At 43.7% G+C, this 18,671-nt stretch overlaps 1 protein-coding gene across 5 annotated transcripts in view; it reads right to left on the bottom strand.

Moving 5' to 3' along the window:
- Nucleotides 1–5,864, bottom strand: part of MGAT4A (alpha-1,3-mannosyl-glycoprotein 4-beta-N-acetylglucosaminyltransferase A) — a 121,846-nt gene extending 115,982 nt beyond the window's left edge. For all 5 annotated transcript variants that reach the window (XR_006960338.1, XM_047069583.1, XM_047069584.1 and 2 more), the window contains exons 1-2: nucleotides 5,771–5,864; nucleotides 996–1,322 (exon numbers count right to left, since the gene is read on the bottom strand). Coding sequence is in view for 4 of the 5 variants with exons in the window: in XM_047069583.1 (XP_046925539.1) it covers nucleotides 996–1,089 (94 nt within the window). In the remaining variant the exon portion in view is untranslated. The remainder of the gene's footprint in view (nucleotides 1–995; nucleotides 1,323–5,770) is intronic.
- Between the last annotated feature and the right edge of the window lie 12,807 nt (nucleotides 5,865–18,671).

Here is an 18,671-nt window from a genome sequence, read left to right as displayed (position 1 = left end):
GCAAACCAAATACATACCTCCATCCTTCTTTGACATCAACAATCCTTAGATTAACATGAGGAATGGAGACAAGTAAAAAAGGTGGGTGGGAATTTACTCCAAATATTTTCTCTTCAAAAAAGCAAAGAAAGGCTAGGCGCCTGGGTGGCTCACTCAGTTGAGCCTCCGACTTCAGCTCAGGTCATGATCCAGCTAGCAGGTTGTGAGTTCAAGTCCCACATCAGGCTGGGGCTCCCTGCTGTCAGTGCAGGACCCACTTCGGATCCTCTGTCCCCCTCTCTCTGCCCCTCTTCCTTTCATGCTCCCCCACATTCAGGCATCCTCTCTCTCTCTCTCAAAAAAAAAAAAAAAAAACATAAAAAAAAAACAAAACAAAGGCATTATCCCTGAATATCACTGAACAAACATCCTTCCTTAAAAGCACAGTTCAAAAGTCTGAACACAATAAACTTAAAACTTGTTTCTAATTTTTGAATAAGAATTTATCCTCACCCACTTCATAAATTCTCTTGCCCAAAAAGCAATCTATCAACACATGTAGTTTAAATCATTAACTACACAGCACCAAATCATTAGTATAATCAGCATGTAAATTTCATGAAGGCACTGATTGTGTCCTTTTACGTACTTTATACAACATCCAGTACAAGGAAGCTTATTAAACATTTATGATGTTTAATAAAAATAAAATGCCAAAACAAAAGTCTTTATTATTCAACTTGGCTGTCATGTATAATATAACCACTGATCAGTATCCATTTCTCCAAGTGTAATTATAAGAAATCGAAAACAAACCCCATTCAAATTAGAAATTCTCCATCTCCTCTGTCCAAGAACATGGTTTCATTGCTGTGTCAGAAATAAACTAGCAGGCCACCAGCAGAGAACATAAAACATACAGATTGCTGGGGTATTTAACCTAAGCATTTAAGCACCATCTACAAAGCAAAAAGCCTACTACATTTCATGCACTTTTTTGGAGATATTTTCCTTACCTTTCCCATTTTGCCACGTGGTATACCAAGATAAAGTAAGGAACGAAGTGATAAATGCTAAAACAGTAGCTACAGTTCCATTTCGGAGCCTCATCTCATTTCACCATCACAATGGTTCATATGTTTATGATGGTAACCAAAACTGTTTTCTTTTAATCGTGAAGTCAACTGAATCCAGTACTCCTGGCTCTGGGCCAATAAAAACAATCAATAAGAGAGGTTCATTTCAGATGCTCTGCAGAACAAGCCTAGCAGCAACACCATTCATAATTGCTATTCAGGATGGTCTTCAGTCTTCATAGGCTGATGTCTCAGGCTTCTTTCTTCCTATTCAGGGAAAAAAAAGAAAGAAAAGCTTGTTCAATAATGCAAAATATTAGTTTCTTCATTTATTATTCACCATTATAAACAGACTTTTGGTTGGGCTAAACTCTACCTACAAAGATTATCCTCACATCTAAACAACTCATTTAATATACTAGAATTATGTGGTTTTTGTCCTCCAGGAAAGAAAGTAATGGTTCGGGGCGCCTGGGTGGCTCAGTTGGTTAAGCATCTGACTTCAGCTCAGGTCATGATCTTGTGGTTCTTGAGTTCAAGCCCTGGGTCGGGCTCTGTGCTAACAGCCTGGAACCTGGAGCCTGCTTTACATTCTGTGTCTCCCTCTCTCTCTCTCTGCCCCTCCCCCATTCATGCTCGCTCTCGCTCGCTCTCTCTCAAGAATAAACATTAAATTTTTTTAATTAAAAAAAAAAAGTAATGGTTCATTATTTAAAGGGGGAAGTTATGAGACTTGTTAAACAAATAGTAAGCCAAAGATTCCAAGCTGATAACTCCAAAGATCACACAACAGTTCTAAGTAGCATAACTGTTGCTCTCCTTAGATTTCCTATTGCAAAGTAATAGTTAGCATTTTAAAAATATTAAGAAAAAATGACAGACTACAATATGCAAACATCAAAAAAACCTGAGCTCTAGATACAGCAACATCATTACTTATATGACTTCCAGTGTGCACTTATCTAGGCCTCGCAGTTTCATCCATAAAGTGAGAAAAAAGCCTCTCCTGGCTCCTCCTCTAGGACACACATAATGTTATAAATAACAGGTTATAGTTATTACTGCTATTTATCATAATCATGAAATAAGTGTAGTTTTTCCAGTAACTAACCTACTCCTAAGGTGTAAATTGGGAATACTCAGGCATTTAGAAAATGCAGCAACCAACCAGCGCACTGTATCACCTAGGACCATCAGTTAGCATTGTTTTAACTCAGAAAATCTGGAGATCACCACCCATCTAACAAAGCTGTTGAGAAAATCAAATTAAATCAAGTCCTTATAAGCACTTAAGCATATCACCCAGCACTTAATAGGTTCTCCATAAAAGTTAACTGTGTAAAAATAAAAACAAACAAACAAACAAAACACTGCAGCCAGCCACTAGTTTAGTCTAATCTACGCACAGCCAGTGTCATTCCCTTGGGAGCATGTCAGGCACTCTAAGATGTGCATTGATTCCCAGTGGCCTCAAAGGGACCACAAGATGCACTTGGAAATATACTAAGGCATACTCTAGTGGGTTGAGTTAATGCACCTCCAAAAATGCCGAACAAGCCCAAGGGACAATTTCCTCAGCAAGAAAGTATGGCTGATTAAAGTGGCCATTTGTAGGCAATTCAGAAACTACCATCTGAGCTACTTTGTAAAACTGAACATTACTAGAAATCTCCACTGGTCTAGAGCATAGTACTAATGGTATCAATGATAAGACACTACAACTCACCAAGTGTTTCCTATGCATCTATTATATGCTTTAAATCTTCACAAAACCCTATGAGGGAGGCATTTTTTTAACTGAAGTATAATTGACACACACAAGGTTATACTGTTTCAGGTTTAATGAGACAGGCATTACTAACCCTATTTTACACACAAGAGAAATGAACTCAGAGAAAGAACCCTAATTTGTAGGACTCCAAAGTTCAAGCTCTGACCTACCACCCTTTCCCTCTCAAACTAGGTGACCAGCAGCTTGGAAGAATGAAGAGAAGGGCTGGGGACACTCAAAGTCTAGAGACCCTTCCTGAGGCATTATCTTTAACTGTGTGAATTTAAAATATTTTCTATACTATAACAAATATTGATCTATTATGAAAAAAGATGAAAATTTCATAGGAAATTTCCAAATTTAAAACCTGAAACTTTAAAAGAATTTCTCACTTCCTGTAACCTTTGGCTAAGCACCCCTCCCCCCATCCCACATACACACCCAGCATGCCTTTTAACTTTCCTTGGCCAGTAGATCTCTCACTATAGTATAATATTCTAGAAGCACTGAACTCTACTTTCTTGCTTCCTATTACTATCTGAAAACAAGGAACTCCAAAGGTATTCTCACAAGTTATCAGTATTTTTTAAAACCAAAGTTATTCACCTTCTATAGTTAAGACAAATGAACGTCAAACACACCCACATTTAATGGTTTAGAATTTAAAACCTTCGTGGCATTATCTTATATCAGTAAGCACACAATGAGTTCTGATTATAAAAAGAGATATGATAACTCAGTGAATTATATAATGTAGAATTATAATCCTGGTGTGACATTATATAAAAATGCATATAACTTTCTGTTGTTATATACTTAGCCCTACCCCTACTTCAGGAAGGATTTTGTCCTGGTAAAAGATCTAAAAATATACAGGTTATTAAACATCCAATTAATAATTATGGGGAAGTAAAGAAAGACTCCTAAAATAAAGGATATTTTTAAATAGTTTTATTAAATACAAAGTAAGCCCATATGATAAAACTCAGTATAAATACATAGAGACAGTAAAAGTAAATGACTTCTAAAATCAAAGTAGACTACAGATATACTATTAATAACGTATGAAAAATATATGGAATATTAAATATTTGATCCAGGAAGCTATTAAGCTCTGGTTTGAAGAAGATACTTATCAATTCTACTAACAAATAAGACCTGAAATTCTGCAGGAGAAATGTAAGAGCATTTTACTCAGTAGGAATGTAGTCATACATTTTAATTAGAGTTTCCACACCAACGAAGTTTAACTGCACAGTGTAAGTGAAGACTCCACAAAAACAAAACTAATGATCTCCACGGTCTTCAACCAGAAGAGGCAGTCACAGGCTGGACAGCCAAGAGCCCTATGAATTGACCAACTGCCTAAGGCAAGAAACAAAGTGACGCCTATTCTTTATCGATGTCCACATTTGCAAAAATGTTAATCTAACACCTTAATCTCTGAGATTATTACTTAACACATCTGAATCTTGAAAAACAAAAAAGGAAGTGGCTAAAATTACTAATATCTTCTTCACCCTGACAAAGATGAATGGAACTTCAACTCTAGATCTCAAACTGAAAAGTCTGTTTTAGTTAACTTCCCTTTAAGGGCTGCAGTCCTGTATTTTATTATTAGATTCAAGAAACTGTATTTTAAAGTGTTCTCTTAAATATTCACTATGTTTTATGGCTGAGAACACTTTGCTGAACACTTGGCATATTCCCTAATAATCCCACAGACAGGACAGAGGTGCCTGAGGAATGAAAGGCAGAAGCATGAAATCCATAATGCTTCTATATAACTATAACCTATATAACTTTATACACAGTATTATGGAAAAATTAATTTATTTTAAATTTATAAAATGATTAATATTTTTCATCAATACAGCTTACATAATTTCATCATCCAGTGCGTTTTCAGATTTACAAGTGTGGGCTAAAGAAACCTCTGCCATGATAACCTGTTAATAAAACTATTTTTTTAACATTCAGAAAGACCAAACCAAAAAACGCATTATTATTTGATTCTAAATTTAGGTTCTAAATTCCAACGAACGTTGTTGTCATTATTTTTTATGAGAATTCGTCCGACGGCAAAAGCACAACAGCAAAATAATGGGAAGCATTAAAAACATACATTATGTCTGCTTATATTTCGCAATTCGGATTGTAAGCAATGAATGGGCTTCAGAGAAACACACGCTTCGAGAAATAAAAGCGGGCGCGCAAGTGGTATGACTGCCAGCTCATAAAACACGCCTTGGAGGTGTCACCTGGTACACTCTGTGCAATCACCCAGACCCAACCTAAGGGTCCCACTTGCAGCTTCCTCCTTCAGGGGGAACTGGGGCCTGAGGGGATGGGGGTACTCTTTCATACCGGACCCCCGCATCTTCACTTTGTAGAAATATTCAGTACGACAGCTGCACGCCTCCTCCGCCACGGCGGGAGCAGCCCTTGCCTCAGTGCCCGGGACCTCCTGGCCCCCGCCTCACCTGCCCCCGGCCCGGCGAAGGCGCCGACTCCGGGACCGGTGTGGGCCCTGGGACTGCCGGGTCCCGCGGGCAACTCTCCCTTCTCCCCAGTACCCCCCAAGCCCACACTTTCCTCCACTTTGCCCCAAAGTCAACGAGCCCCGCCGCGCCGGGAAACGCACCAGGCGCCCTGCCGGCCACCGGGAGAGAGCACGGCACCGAGGGTCTGTAGCAGAGGCAGCGGTGGCGCGGGGCTGACCGCGCGGCCAGAGCGTCCCGGCCCGCGCCCCGCCCCGAGGCCCAGCCCGCGCCCGGAGCCGGCCCCGCAGCAGCCTGAGACGCGCGAGCTCCGGGTCGGGCCGCGTCGCGGGCGGCTCCGTTACCAGCAGGTGGATCTTCCGCGACCCCAGCGTCTCAGAGCCCAGAAACCGGCACCGCCCCTCCATCCCGCGCCCCTCCGCGCAGCCGCCCTGCGCCCCTACCTCGAGGCAGCCCGTGCGCCGCCGCCGCCACAAGCCGCGAGCCGCAAGCCCCTCACCCGCCGCTGGCGCTGCCAGTCCTGCCGCGGCCGCCGCCAAGGCTGCTGTGGCCGCCGCTGCCGCCGCCGCCGCTGCCGGGCGCCCCGCCTCCCCAGCGCGACTCCGCCCCCGCCGCTGGAGCGCCGCGGCCGCCCCGCCCCTCGGCCCCGCCCGCGACCCCGCCAGCCATTGGCCGCCGGTGCTGCGCGCCCTCCACTGAGCGCCCCCGCGCGGCCGAGCTGCTCGCATCAGTGGCCCGCCTGGCTGTCATTTAGGGGCTCCGTCTCGCAGCCCATATAACTCTCCTGAGATCCTTTTCTCCCCCTTCATTTAATGTCACGGCGAGGTTTGGAGCGGCGTGTTGGTCTCCGGCCCCAGGCTCCGGGAGCTTGGCGTCTCCGCGCCTCCCCGCCGCCACATCTGGTTTTAATCCTCCCCGGCGTGTGCAGAGGCAGCTCAGGCTGCCAACGCAAGGCCCCAGGGAGCCCTCGGCCTCCGCCTGGGCTCGCGACCCGACCACCCGGGGCTGCCTCAGCCCGAGCCCCTAGCCCCAGCTGCTGTCCCGTTACCCGACCGTCCAGCCTGGGCAGCATTCCTCCGGGCGACAAGTCCCAGGGGCGGCTCCCGCCCTAATCCAAACAATAGCTTCCGAGGCCCCGTAGTTCCAGCCTCACGTCCATCTCTGACCTTCAGGGCATCCCCAGCGACAGGCATCGCTATCCCCAATTTGCTGGGACTCAGGAAGAAGGACTAGCGTAAGCATAGGAAGGAGAAATACAAGATTTAAAGGCAGATCATTTGGGTGTTAACGCCTTTGATTTTTCCGCTTCATCACCTGTCCTGACCCTTTCTCCTGAGCCCCGTGTTCCAGTCGGTCACCATGTCAAAACGTTTGAAGTTAACTTCAGAACCAACTAGATAATCAACTATAGACAGCCTGAGCGGTCTGCCTCTGGTTTGCTTAGTATTCATAGGTACTGCGACTTGGGTTAATAGTAACTACAGTTGGGCACATCATCTTTTGGATAATACACCAAAGATGTGTTATTTTAACCGTTACAGTAATCCCAACAACAACCCTGCAAGTTAATATTGACAGGGAATTGAGAGGCCGAAGATCAAGGAGACACCCTTCTTCTTGCCAAGCTCCCAAATTCTTTTTAGAAAACAGCAATCCAAAAATTCAAAACTAAGAGGCAAACCTCAATGGTTTGTTTCCCCCAGAAAAATCCAACCCCCACCCCTGTGCTTTTTTTTTTTTTTTTGTCTCAAGGTAACAGTAATTAACAATCAGCTATGATATGTATGAGTTTCTCAGTTCTTCCATGGTGATATTTCTCTCTGAATGTTGACCTGTTTTAAAGGTCAGGGAAGAGATACATGATTCCCTTCCTCCTGTGGTCCTCTCTTGATTCAGAGGAAACAGACAAAAAGGTTCATCTACTATCCACCACCATGAACATAACTTAGGCATGACAGCCATGACATTAAATGACAACTTCTCTCTCTGCTTTGGTGGCCTGAGAGTCAGATTTACTGTATTCTATGACAAAGACATTTCCTGGTAGCAAGCTGGCAATAAGATTTCATGACCAGATGTAAGCAATAAAGACTGAGACCATCTGAGACATTGTTTAATACATCTTGCCTAAAATATATTTTGGGATTGGAAAATCCTAGGTCTTATTACACATTGCTCTTAATGACAGACAAGCACACTCCCTCTTGCAAATGGAGAAAGCTCTGCCATTTGACAAATGATGAAGAAAGCCACCAAGCCATGCCCACAGGATTGGCCAAAAGGTCAAATAGCACAGGTAGCTACTCTTCCTATTTTACAGAGGAAGGAACTGAGGCCCTGGGAGACTGACTTGGCAGATACAAATAGTAATTTAGTCAGCCAGTAAATGATAGAACCAGAATTCACATCCTGGTCTGTTTGATTCCAGAGCCCCTACGTCATTCCACCACACTACCTCTCTGCTCAAGCCCTCAGCAATTGACCAATTTTGTTGAATGGATGAATATTAAAAAGATATGTTTCTCTCCACTTTCTCCATTTTTCCCCTTCTCAGTGAAAGAAGGAAATGAAAGCATTCACAAACATTCTGTAAGCAGAGGCATATGTCAGAGGAGAAAGGAAAGCCTGGAAGGACAAGTTTCAGTTACAGACTCAATGGGCTTATTCAGGAAGACAGCAGGAATTCCCTTTGGACACTGGTTAGTGGAGAAACCTACAGCAGAAGACAGAAGGCAAGTAGAACAAACAAAAACAAAAAAAACAAAAATCACAACTGCTTTCCTTTGGGGGCCTTTTTGATAATATGTTGCTTCTCCCTGTCAGCAGGAGGGCAGGTTTGGGAAGAAATCTGGCCATACAGTTAAACTGGTCACAGACCATTCACATTTTAGCTCAGGAAAATCTGGATTTCAGTTCATTGTCCTGAGAATTGGAAAGACATGGAATATGTGCCTCCAAGGCATTGATCATAATTGGCTGTTCATTCATCCTAACTGCAGAGCACACGATTCTGGATCTTCCAGAATCTATGGTATCTGTTTAATAAAGGCAGTCATTCCAAATCCCACTGAGTCCTTTCTCTTTTTCTTATCTTTTCTGTGATGATTCTCCTCCTCTATTATTCCCTTTTTGTTCCTTCTCTACTCTACAGTTTCTCTTTTTGCCTTGTCCAGGCCTTTAATTCGGTCAGTGGAAATAAGGGAAATGCTTAGGCAAGAAGTTCTGCCTATAACTTCACCATTCTGTATTCTGTCCCCAACAAAACTGCTATGTTCTTTCCATGTTTTCTGAGTATTTATGAGGTACAGAGGCACCTGGCATCTAACCACAGGACACTCACATACTAGTGCGAGTGGTGGGTAAGGAATTAAATCCCAAGACAGTGCCACAAATTCAAGGCACTAGAATAGAAGATAGGATGGGGCCATCAATCAGATTCTCAGGGCGGGGGAGTCTTCCTGAAGGCAATACCTGAGCTAAAAGCCGAGTACACACCAGAAGCTAATCTTTTCCCTTTATTGCTCTCATGGTGCGTAGTTGTTGGTGAGGCCATGCCTACAGCAATCAACTTCTAAGAAATCAAGGACATGATCTGTAGTTCTCTTTAACTCCAGTCCCTTCCATACATTAGCAATCAAACTGCATCATATATGAGTGCTTATCAAAGTGATTCTGGTTTGTTGGCTTCTTGCTTGAATGGGATCTTCTTTAAATTGTAAAGCCTTCAAGAGGAATCGCACCGGGAGGTCCTTCCTGGCTTTTTTAAATGGTTCCTGAGAAGTGGCAGGAACTCTCTCATTTCACTTGATAAACAGTGTGCTCTATCACTATAGTCTAGAAGCTACAGGGGAACCAGGACCAGGGTAGGAAGTAAAAGGTTATGTGTTTCAGGCACAGTGTCCCAACTGTTTCTGTCATGTAATCAAACAGAGCACACAAAGGCCAAGAAATTAACAAGAGAATTCAAATAGAACCAACCTATTTAATATTCAACTCTAGGTGGACATTAAGGCTAATCCAGATGAAGGACAGCAGAGAACTAAATTATTTTTATTTATTTTTACCCTTCCTCCTCACACCTTTGCTCATCTCCATGTGAGAGAAACCTTGAAAGATGCCTTTCCTATTTCATTCACATTCACACTGTTGGGGTAAATGGGTCTATCAGATTGTTCAGACAAAAGCCATCTTGTGTGACTATGTAATTTTGGAATTATAAGACCTCACTATTAAGTGTTATGGTCAGTGGTGTTTGCATATGTATATAAGACATAGCTAAAATTTTTCAAGGAAAGCTCCAAGACAAAAGAAAATCCAACCATCTTACCAGGAAAGGGCTCTCTTCCAGGCATTGTTAGAACAATCAGCAATGCCTTGTGGCAGGAAAAGTCTCTGCCAAGAGTGTTTAGGAGGATTGGAGGGATCACTCCCTTTTTAGCCACACCATTAAAGCTGACTCACTGGTTTTATTATATTTGATGTATACTCTGAAGGCACAGTGGAAGAGAATTGTGCACCAGAGAATTAGCGTGCTTTAGGGATTTTTTTTCTTTTTTCTTCCTCTGTGAATTTGGTACTTGTAAAAGATGCTGGATCAACAGCCCTGCATCTGAAATCCGTCCATGCATAAAACCAATTCCAGCAGTTCAACTGTGCTACTCTATCAGTTTATTTCAAACAGAATAAAAACCTTAACTCGAAAATACATTCAGGGTCACCTGGGTGGCTCAGTCAGTTAAGCGTCCGACTTTGACTCAAGTCATGATCCCCCAGTTCGTGGGTTCGAACCCCGCATTGGGCTCTCTGCTGACATCTTGGAGCCAGGAGTCTGCTTTGTATTCTTTGTCTCCCTCTCTTTCTGCCCCTTCCCCACTTACACTCTGTGTCTCCTTCTCTCTCAAAAATAAATAAACATTAAAAAAATTTTAACAAAAATACACTCAGGATCATGACTTCCAAATACTATGCCATTTGGAGCTATGGATATCTAGACAACATAATCTTTGTCACCTTTTTCATAATAACCCAGTATTTCTTTACCCTCTTTTATAGTGACTGGTCACAGCCCTACAAGTACATGTCTGTATCAGCCAAAGACCAGTCAGACAAGAAAAAAGAAACTATTCTAGGTATTTTGGACAGAGGAATTAATACATAGGAGATTGATTGCAAAGGTATTGAAAGGGCTGGATGAAGAAAGAAGGGGGTGAAGAGCAAAGAGAAAGCAGGATGGATACCCAAGGATCAGGGGCTGCTAATGCCCGTAGGTGGAAACTTTGAGCTTGCATCTGCTACTGCACTATTGAAGAACTACTGCTATTGGTTATGAAACCCTTAAAAAATGCTGCCTCAACCTGGGTGGCAGGCAGCAATCACCCTACCCCCTCAGCTCATGCAGCTGTTGCCAACAACCTCAAGCAACTGCCACACTGTTGGTGGCAGAAGCAGGAAGCTTCTCTCTTTCATATGCCTTCTGATCTCCAGCTAGTGCCTCCTGTTGGCAGACACTAACAGAAAGTTCCAGGAAGCCGGGGGAACTGTAGCTAGCTCACTCCCAGCTCCAGTATCGCAGAGCCGAGGACACAAAGGCAGCACCTGTGAGACCAGAGACAATGGGTAGATAACTGACCCAGTGTCAGAATAAAAAGCTATGTCAGGCATTCTTGAAAGCGAAACCAGAAGCTTGTCCTGGAAACATGAGGGATGGAGAACTGTAAGGCTGTCAGATCTTTCTGCTCCTGTGGGACTTATACAAACTCTAGAAAACACAGTTCACATTCACATGGTTCCCAAAAGAGACCATTAACCTGTCTCATGGGCAGCCATCACAACACTGTTGCTAGTAAAGAGAGACTTTTCTATCAAACGATAATGTATTAAGCCCTTACATGATCAGTAGTCTAGAAGACACGGAATTGTAAAATGTGGTCTTAACCCTCAAGGAGTTCACAGTCTATTTGGAAGAACACCCAAGGCTCTCATTGTCTCATGCCTGCTTGCCACTGGAGCCACATTCTTCTAACCCTCAAGCCAAGCCATGCCATCCTGAAACCTTCCCTCCCTTCCACAAAGTGGCACAGGCTCAAGCAACTCACTCCCCATCCCCATTCCACCACCCTCTTTGGCTAGCTAACATCCCTCATGATTCAGCTGGTTGCCACTTCCCTGCAAAGCCCGTCCTTACCTCCAAACCTGGGAGAGGGACCCATGGCAATCCTATCCCTACTCCTACCTATGGATTCATCACACTGTACCATTTTCCTGAGATTCCAGGCTGGTGTTAGCTGGAGGAAGAGCAAGCTTTGACACCTCTCAACCTTTCAAGTTGTTGGGTCAGATCTGGGGCAGTCGGAACCCTCCAGCTGCAGGCAGCCTGGGGGCCATGAAGAATGTTACCATTTTCTCTGTATTTTGCTAAGTGAAAACAGCTGGGCCGCCCCAATATACTCTGCTGACTTAGGTGCCTCATTCACTCAGCTGTTATTGCTTGTGGGTAGGGAACATCTTATTAAGCAATGTATGGCAGGCACAGGGGAGCTACTCTGCAAGGGTTCATTGATGGATTGAAGGAGGACTCTGTGAAACAAGACACACTTGCTCTGAGCCTTCAAGAACAGGTGTAGGATTCAAGCAAGTGTAGGGGGAAAAAGACATAAGCATTACAAGAGAAGGAGCACACACACACAGAAGGCAGTGCACACTGGTTGTTCAGGACACCTGGGTGGGAGGGAGTAAGCAGAGGCACTGTGGGAAATGGGGCAGGTCATGGAGGAGAGTGCAATAGAGTTCTAGCCTCAGGATCAGATAAGAGGAAAGCACTGATGATTTCTGAGTTGAAAAGCAATATTGGGACACCTGAGTGGCTCAGTCAGTTGAGCATCCATCTTCAGCTCAGGTCACGATCTCAGGGCTTGTGAGTTCCAGCCCCACATCAGGCACACTGCTGTGAGTGCAGAGCCTGCTTCGGATCCTCTGTCCCCCTCTCTCTCTGCCCCTCCCCTGCTTGTGTGCTCTCTCTCAAAAATAAATAAAATATTTTTTTTAAAAAAGCAATATTATACGGGCGCTTGGGTGGCTCTGTCAGTTAAGCGTCCGACTTCGGCTCAGGTCATGATCTCGCAGTTTGTGAGTTCCAGCCCCATGTCAGGCTCTGTGCTGACAGCTAAGAGCCTGGAGCCTGCTTCAGATTCTGTGTCTCCCCCCCCCCCTCTGCCCCTCCCCTGCTCATGCTCTGTCTCTCTCTGTCTCTCAAAAATAAATATTTTTTTTAATTTTTTAAGCAATATTATAACAAATTCTAATATTCAAGGGTAAAGAAGTTCTCATGTCATTGATACCAACTACAGAATTGCTGTAGCATTTTTATCTGAATTTAAGAAAATGGGGGAACACCTGGATGGCTCCTTCGGTTGAACTTCCAACTTCAGCTAAGGTCATGATCTCACGGTTCTTGAGTTGGAGCCCCACATGGGGCTTGCTGCTGTCAGTGTGGAGCCTGCTTGGGATCCTCTGTCATTCTCTCCCTTGGCCCCTCTCCTGCTCATGTGCACTCTCTCCAAAATAAATAAAACATAAAAAAAAAGAAAAGAAAATGGGTCTTATGAGTTTTAGGATTATCAAACAAATATTTACTGAGCTGCTATTATACAGTCCATCTGCACACCTCTACTAGAGGTGCTTAGTAAATATTTGCTCCTTGCCTTGCTTGTGCTTCCTACTTTAAACTTTAAATTGATCTAGGATCAAAATCACAAGGCATATGATAAGCGAAAGGAGAATAGAGAAAGACGGTTGTCTTCAGTAAATTAATGTTCTAATATGGGTGTCTCAGATGCAACTGAAAATGCCATATCACTTCAGAAATGAACTATAGTGAGAACTCAGGTGTCTCTTCAGAGAAAAGAATCTTCCAGAATTCTGAACACTCCATTCAATAGATTTGTTCAGGTCATCTTCATTGTAAGGAGTTCGGGGAGGTGGAAACAGTGTAAGAACTTGAGAAGGTCCTCTGAATATAAAATCTTGGTGCATGGAAGTACCAGTTTAGACATTCCAAGACAATCTACAGAGAGTGGTTTGTAAAATGAATTTTTAAGAAATTCTCTAAAAAAAGTTTTTGGGGGCGCCTGGGTGGCTCAGTTGGCTTAGCCTCCAACTTCGGCTCAGGTCATGATCTCACAGCTCGTGAGTTTGAGCCCCACATCGGGCTCTGTGCTGACAGCTCAGAGCCTGGAGCTTGATTCAGATTCTGTGTCTCTCGGCGCCTGGGTGGCTCAGTCAGTTAAGTGGATTCTATGTCTCTCTCTCTCTGCCTTTCCCCTGCTTCACTTCATCTCTCTCTCTCTCAAAAATAAATAAACATTTTTAAAAAGTTTTAAAAAAGTTTCTGGACAGCCATTTGTTTTGTGTGGTTAACAAATGCTTATTGAGGGTACATGCTATAATAGTGACCTGCCTCTGGTTCTGTATGAGAAGGGGATGAAGGAGCAAGGTTCAGTTCATACCCTAGAGGTAAGAGGGGTGTCAACAAGTGCTTCCCAGGTTAGGGAGCAAGAGAACAGGTCTAACAGAGGTACAAAAAACTTGAACACAGTTGAGTTAGAAACACGGAGGCCTCATTTTAGGTAAACTCAAGTCTTGTGCTAGTTGGGCACTGTTTCTTTTCCTCTGGGCTCCCAGGCCTGGTTCATAGCCTTGTGTCATCTCCCAGACAGCCAGCCTGGCATTTCCTCAGATGATGTCTTTCTCCAATGAGTAATTGCCCCATGCTTTCATTGTGGAGAACTTTTTGTTCCTGTTGGTTTTCCTCATAAGCACTCCATGTTATCTAAAGCTTTGCATATCAAACAGGCTAAATATATTGAGTAATCATTTTCCTAGTTTAATTCAATGATATATAGATCTACAGGTAGACAGATATATACATAATCAAGAGTTGTGACTCACAACAATGTGATGGCCAACTCACAGATGTCTAACTATTAACAGACTAGCTAGTGTCCCAGGATACAGAGTCCTAACACTTGTACCCTGCCCTATAGAGGTGATTTAAACTGGACCAAGACCAACAGAACTCAGCAAATCTCTTCTCTGAAGTGTTTTGAAACAAAGACATACTGGGGCACTTGGGTGGCTCCCTTGATTTAGTTGAGCATCCAACTCTTGATTTAGGCTCAGGTCATGATCTTAGGGTCCATGGGATTGAGCACCACCATCCCCCGGCCCTACCCATCATCAGGCTGCATGCTGAGCATGGAACCTGCTTGGGATTCTTTCTGTCTCTCCCTCTGTCTCTCTCCTCCCCTCATTCTCTCTCTCTCTCTCTCTCTAAAACAAAATAATAATAATAACGATGAAAAGGACATGCAATGTCATGCAGTATCAGGGCAGAAGCTGAAAACAGAGGATGGAGAAGACAGAAACCTTGAGCAAAAAGGAAGGCGGAGGTAGAGAGGAAAGTAGAGAGAAGAGAAATGAGTCCACAAAAGGGTAAGAAGCAGCAGCCTGAGGGAGAAGCAGACTAAGCAGTGGAGGCACGACTGAAGCAGTGCTGGACCTGTCTATCAGGTCAAGCCACTGTAGGAGGGGAGTGTGTACTGCAGGCAGGACAAGGACAGTCAGACTTGAACTTGTCTAGGAGGCTGAAGGCTTGATTCCTACACTTCTTAAAACTACCCTCACACAACTCTTCATGAAGGGCAGAGCAGAGGGGTCAGGGATTTGAGGAAGGCTGCCCGGTCTTCAAAAATAGGACTTGTATTTTAGATTACCCACAGTGTATATTATGTGCTCTATTATTCCATTCTCCTGTCACCTGTGCATTGAAAAAAGTAGGTAATTTTACTTATTTCCATTTTGAAATTTGAATTTAAAACAATTAGTCATGGGCTGAAGAGATAGAGAGGCCAAGCCACCAAACCTCATCAAGGCAGCCAGAGATCCAACAAGGTCAAGGTTTGATAAGGGCATGATTTATTGATATACAGATTCTAAAACTGTCATACAGAGGATAGAAATAATCTATTTCTGGGGTGCCTGCGTGGCTCAGTCAGTTAAGCGTCAGACTCTTGATCTCAGCTCAGATCATGATCTCAAGGTTCAAAAGTTCAAGCCCCACATCAGGTTCTATGCTGACAGTGCAGAGTCTGCTTGGGATTCTGTCTTTCCTTCTTTCTGCCCCTCCCCTGCTGTGCTCTCTCTCTCTCTCTCTCTCTCAAAATAAATAAATAAACTAAAAATTTTTTTTAATTTTTCAATGTTTATTTATTTTTGAGTGAGTGAGAGAGAGACAGAGCATGATGGGGGAGGGGCAGAGGTGGGGGGGGGGGGGGAGACACAGAATCCGAAGCAGGCTCCAGGCTCCAAGCTGTTAGCACAGAGCCTGACATGGGGCTCGAACTCACGAACCTGCAAGATCGTGACCTGAGCCAAAGTTGGAGGCTTAACCGACTGAGCCACCCAGGTGCCCCAGAAATAATCTATTTCTAATAATGATGATCATAATCTCCACATTCCATTTATTTCCCCAAAACCCAAAACAGGAGATCAGTCAGATAAATCCTCTTGTATTTTAGCATTCATTAGAACTGTCTATGTATGGGGCACCTGGGTGGCTCAGTTGGTTAAGCTTCTGACTTTGCCTCATGTCACGATGTCATGGTTTGTGAGTTCAAGCCATCCATCAGGCTCTCTGCTATCAGCATGGACCTTGCTTCAGATCCTCTGTCCTCCCTCGTTCTGCCCCTCCCCAGCTTGCACTCACCCTCTCTCTCTCCCCAAAATAAATAAAAACATTAAAAAAAAAACCTGCCTGTGTGGTATTATTTTTTTTTATCAGCCTTCTAATTTTCCAACCTGAATTGTATCTCACTGGTCACATTTATGTTGCCATTCAGCAATAACACAGAAGATGATATTCAGAAGTACTAGGGAGTTGGACTCCCAAACTTCTAGCACAAAGTAGATTTGGCATCATGGACTTAGAATGAAAAAATATAAGAACTGCTCCCAGTTAATGGAAAAATAAATTGGAATTGTATTGGGAAAGTGCCCAAAAGAACTTGCCTCAAATGAGAATTGAGTTTTTAACTAGAAAAATCTGATAAGGGTAAAAAAAAAACCCCATCCTATAATTCCTCTAATCGTCTAATGGTCCTTATAATTTACTGTTTCATTGCCCTCCTATAAAGGGACACTACACTTGAGTGTCTGTCAAATGTTTTTATAATTATGAAAGTACCCCCTGCCCAGCAATGTGAAATAATTTCTCCTTTCAAATGAAAGCTTCAACCTTGCAGTGAAAGTACATGTGCCAATTTCTTCAAGTTCCAAGGCTAAAGGAAAAGTCATCATCTTGGCCTCTGCAGAAAAGAACAAATATTTAGAAAACTTCTTCCCCCTTTTAGCATTTGCCATAGTTGTCATTTGACCACGTATCATATTTCTTTCCTGTTTGGCACATATTTACAGAGTGTTTACTATGTTCTGGGCACAAAGCACTCGGTGGCACACACAACTGAACACAGCTATTCAATTTGTCTGGAGTGTGGGGAAAGGGCAGGAATATAGCAGGAAGTGAGGTTGCATGGAAAGAATGGTGTTTGGGGTCAGGTGGTTGGGGATGGGATACTGGAAGAGTGCTTCGGTGCTAGCAGAAGGAGTATGAACTTTGTTCAGTAGATGAGGTGCAATCATCAGATGTTTTTGAGAATGGCTGGTCAGAGCTGTGGTCAGAAGGTGGGTCCTGATCCTCCTGGTGGCAGCCTGCACAGTGGGGGATGAGGGAAGGAGGTTGGATCCTCTGGGCAAGAGCTAATCAGTCCTAGCTTAGAAGACCAGAGAGAGGAAGTGGAAAAAATGGCACAAAGATTTTGAACCCAGCGATGGGGCTGATTGCTACTAGCATTCCAAACCAAAGCAGAAGTTACAGTGTTGGAGATGTATGGGAGGAAGATGACTTCAATTCAGACTCTGCTGCCCTTAGAGTTGTTAAGAGATAAAGAGCTATTGCTCTTTGGCAGGAGTGGGAAATGAACATCAGACTTCAGAAGAAAGATCAGGTGACACCAGCAAGATGGAGAGGGATGGGGGTGAGTAGAAGCCATGGGTTTATCAGCTAGGCCACTGGCCGCCTTCACGAGAGCCATTTCAGTAGAGTGGCTCTCTCTCACTTTCTCTCTCTCTCAAAATAAATAAATAAACATTAAAATAATAATATTTAATTTAATCTTCACAACAACTCTAAAAGGCTGAAACTCTCATTTTGCCTGTTTTACACACAAGAAAACTGAGGCAAGAGACATTAAATAACTTGCCCAAATTCATGCAACTAAGAAGTCACTAAGCTGGGAATCAGCCCAGCCATCCTGCTGGAGTCTGTGTCCTTAATCATGACGCTGGCCTTCCCCAACCACTGCTAAGGTATAAAAGGAGTCCTAGGAACTTTGCAGAAACTAAACACAATCATAGAAAGCTTTCAAGTAGGTATTGTATTTAAAGGCTGGCTCATTTTAGAGAGTGACTCAGGCTAAGTTCATCATCACTTGTTATGGGGCCAAAAGTTATGTAGGAAAGCTGAAAAATCTGCCAACATCCTGAGCCTAGAATTGAGGACCCTAGGAGCAAGGAGGAACCCTAAAGTCTCCCTGGGAAAGTGCTTTTTTCACATAAAAAGAAATCACTGTCCAGAGCAGCAAGGTGGCTTGGCTAAGGTCACATCACTGGCTTAGGGTCAACAAAGCCCAGAACTCAATATCCTGAGTCTTCCCACTATACCCAAAGGAGCTGGAGGTGGAGGAGACCGGGGAGAGGGGTGTGGTGAGAGAGGAAAGAAGCAGAAAGGTGAGCCTGCACCCCAGAACCCAGGTCAGGGTGAGGGTGAGTCATACCAACCTATGCACAGGCTACAGCTCAGCTCAGTCCTTTTCCTGAGAGAGCTCCCTGAGGTTGCATGTTCCAGTCGGCCATTTAGCATGACTCTAATTTCTTTTCTTTCTCTCCATCCTCACTCCCATCCAGGGTCTTACACTATTTATGCCCAGAAGAAAGGGTGGATGAGGCCTGGCACACAAGTGCTAGGTGAATGTTTTAAAATTAATTAATTGACCCACCCATGAGTGAATAGTATAGGAGAAACGTGCAAAGGAATAGCAGCTCCATGGATTTCCCCTTGATCCACTGGGGAAGCAAGGAAATAACTTCAGCAGAAGCCTCTTGGATCCTCAGAGAAAACACGTGGTTTGTACCAGTGACGAGCTACACAGAGTTGGTACTGGTCCTTCTTCAGGTAAGTCCATTTCTTTACAACATTGAGGTTCTCACCATAGGAGCTGCAGTTGGTAACTT

Source organism: Lynx rufus, unplaced genomic scaffold (genome assembly GCF_022079265.1).
Source record: "Lynx rufus isolate CCGP_SWC_20201006 ecotype Redwood Valley unplaced genomic scaffold, mLynRuf1.p SCAF_8, whole genome shotgun sequence".
Lineage (NCBI taxonomy): Eukaryota > Metazoa > Chordata > Mammalia > Carnivora > Felidae > Lynx > Lynx rufus.
This window is presented reverse-complemented; position numbering and strand designations above follow the sequence as displayed.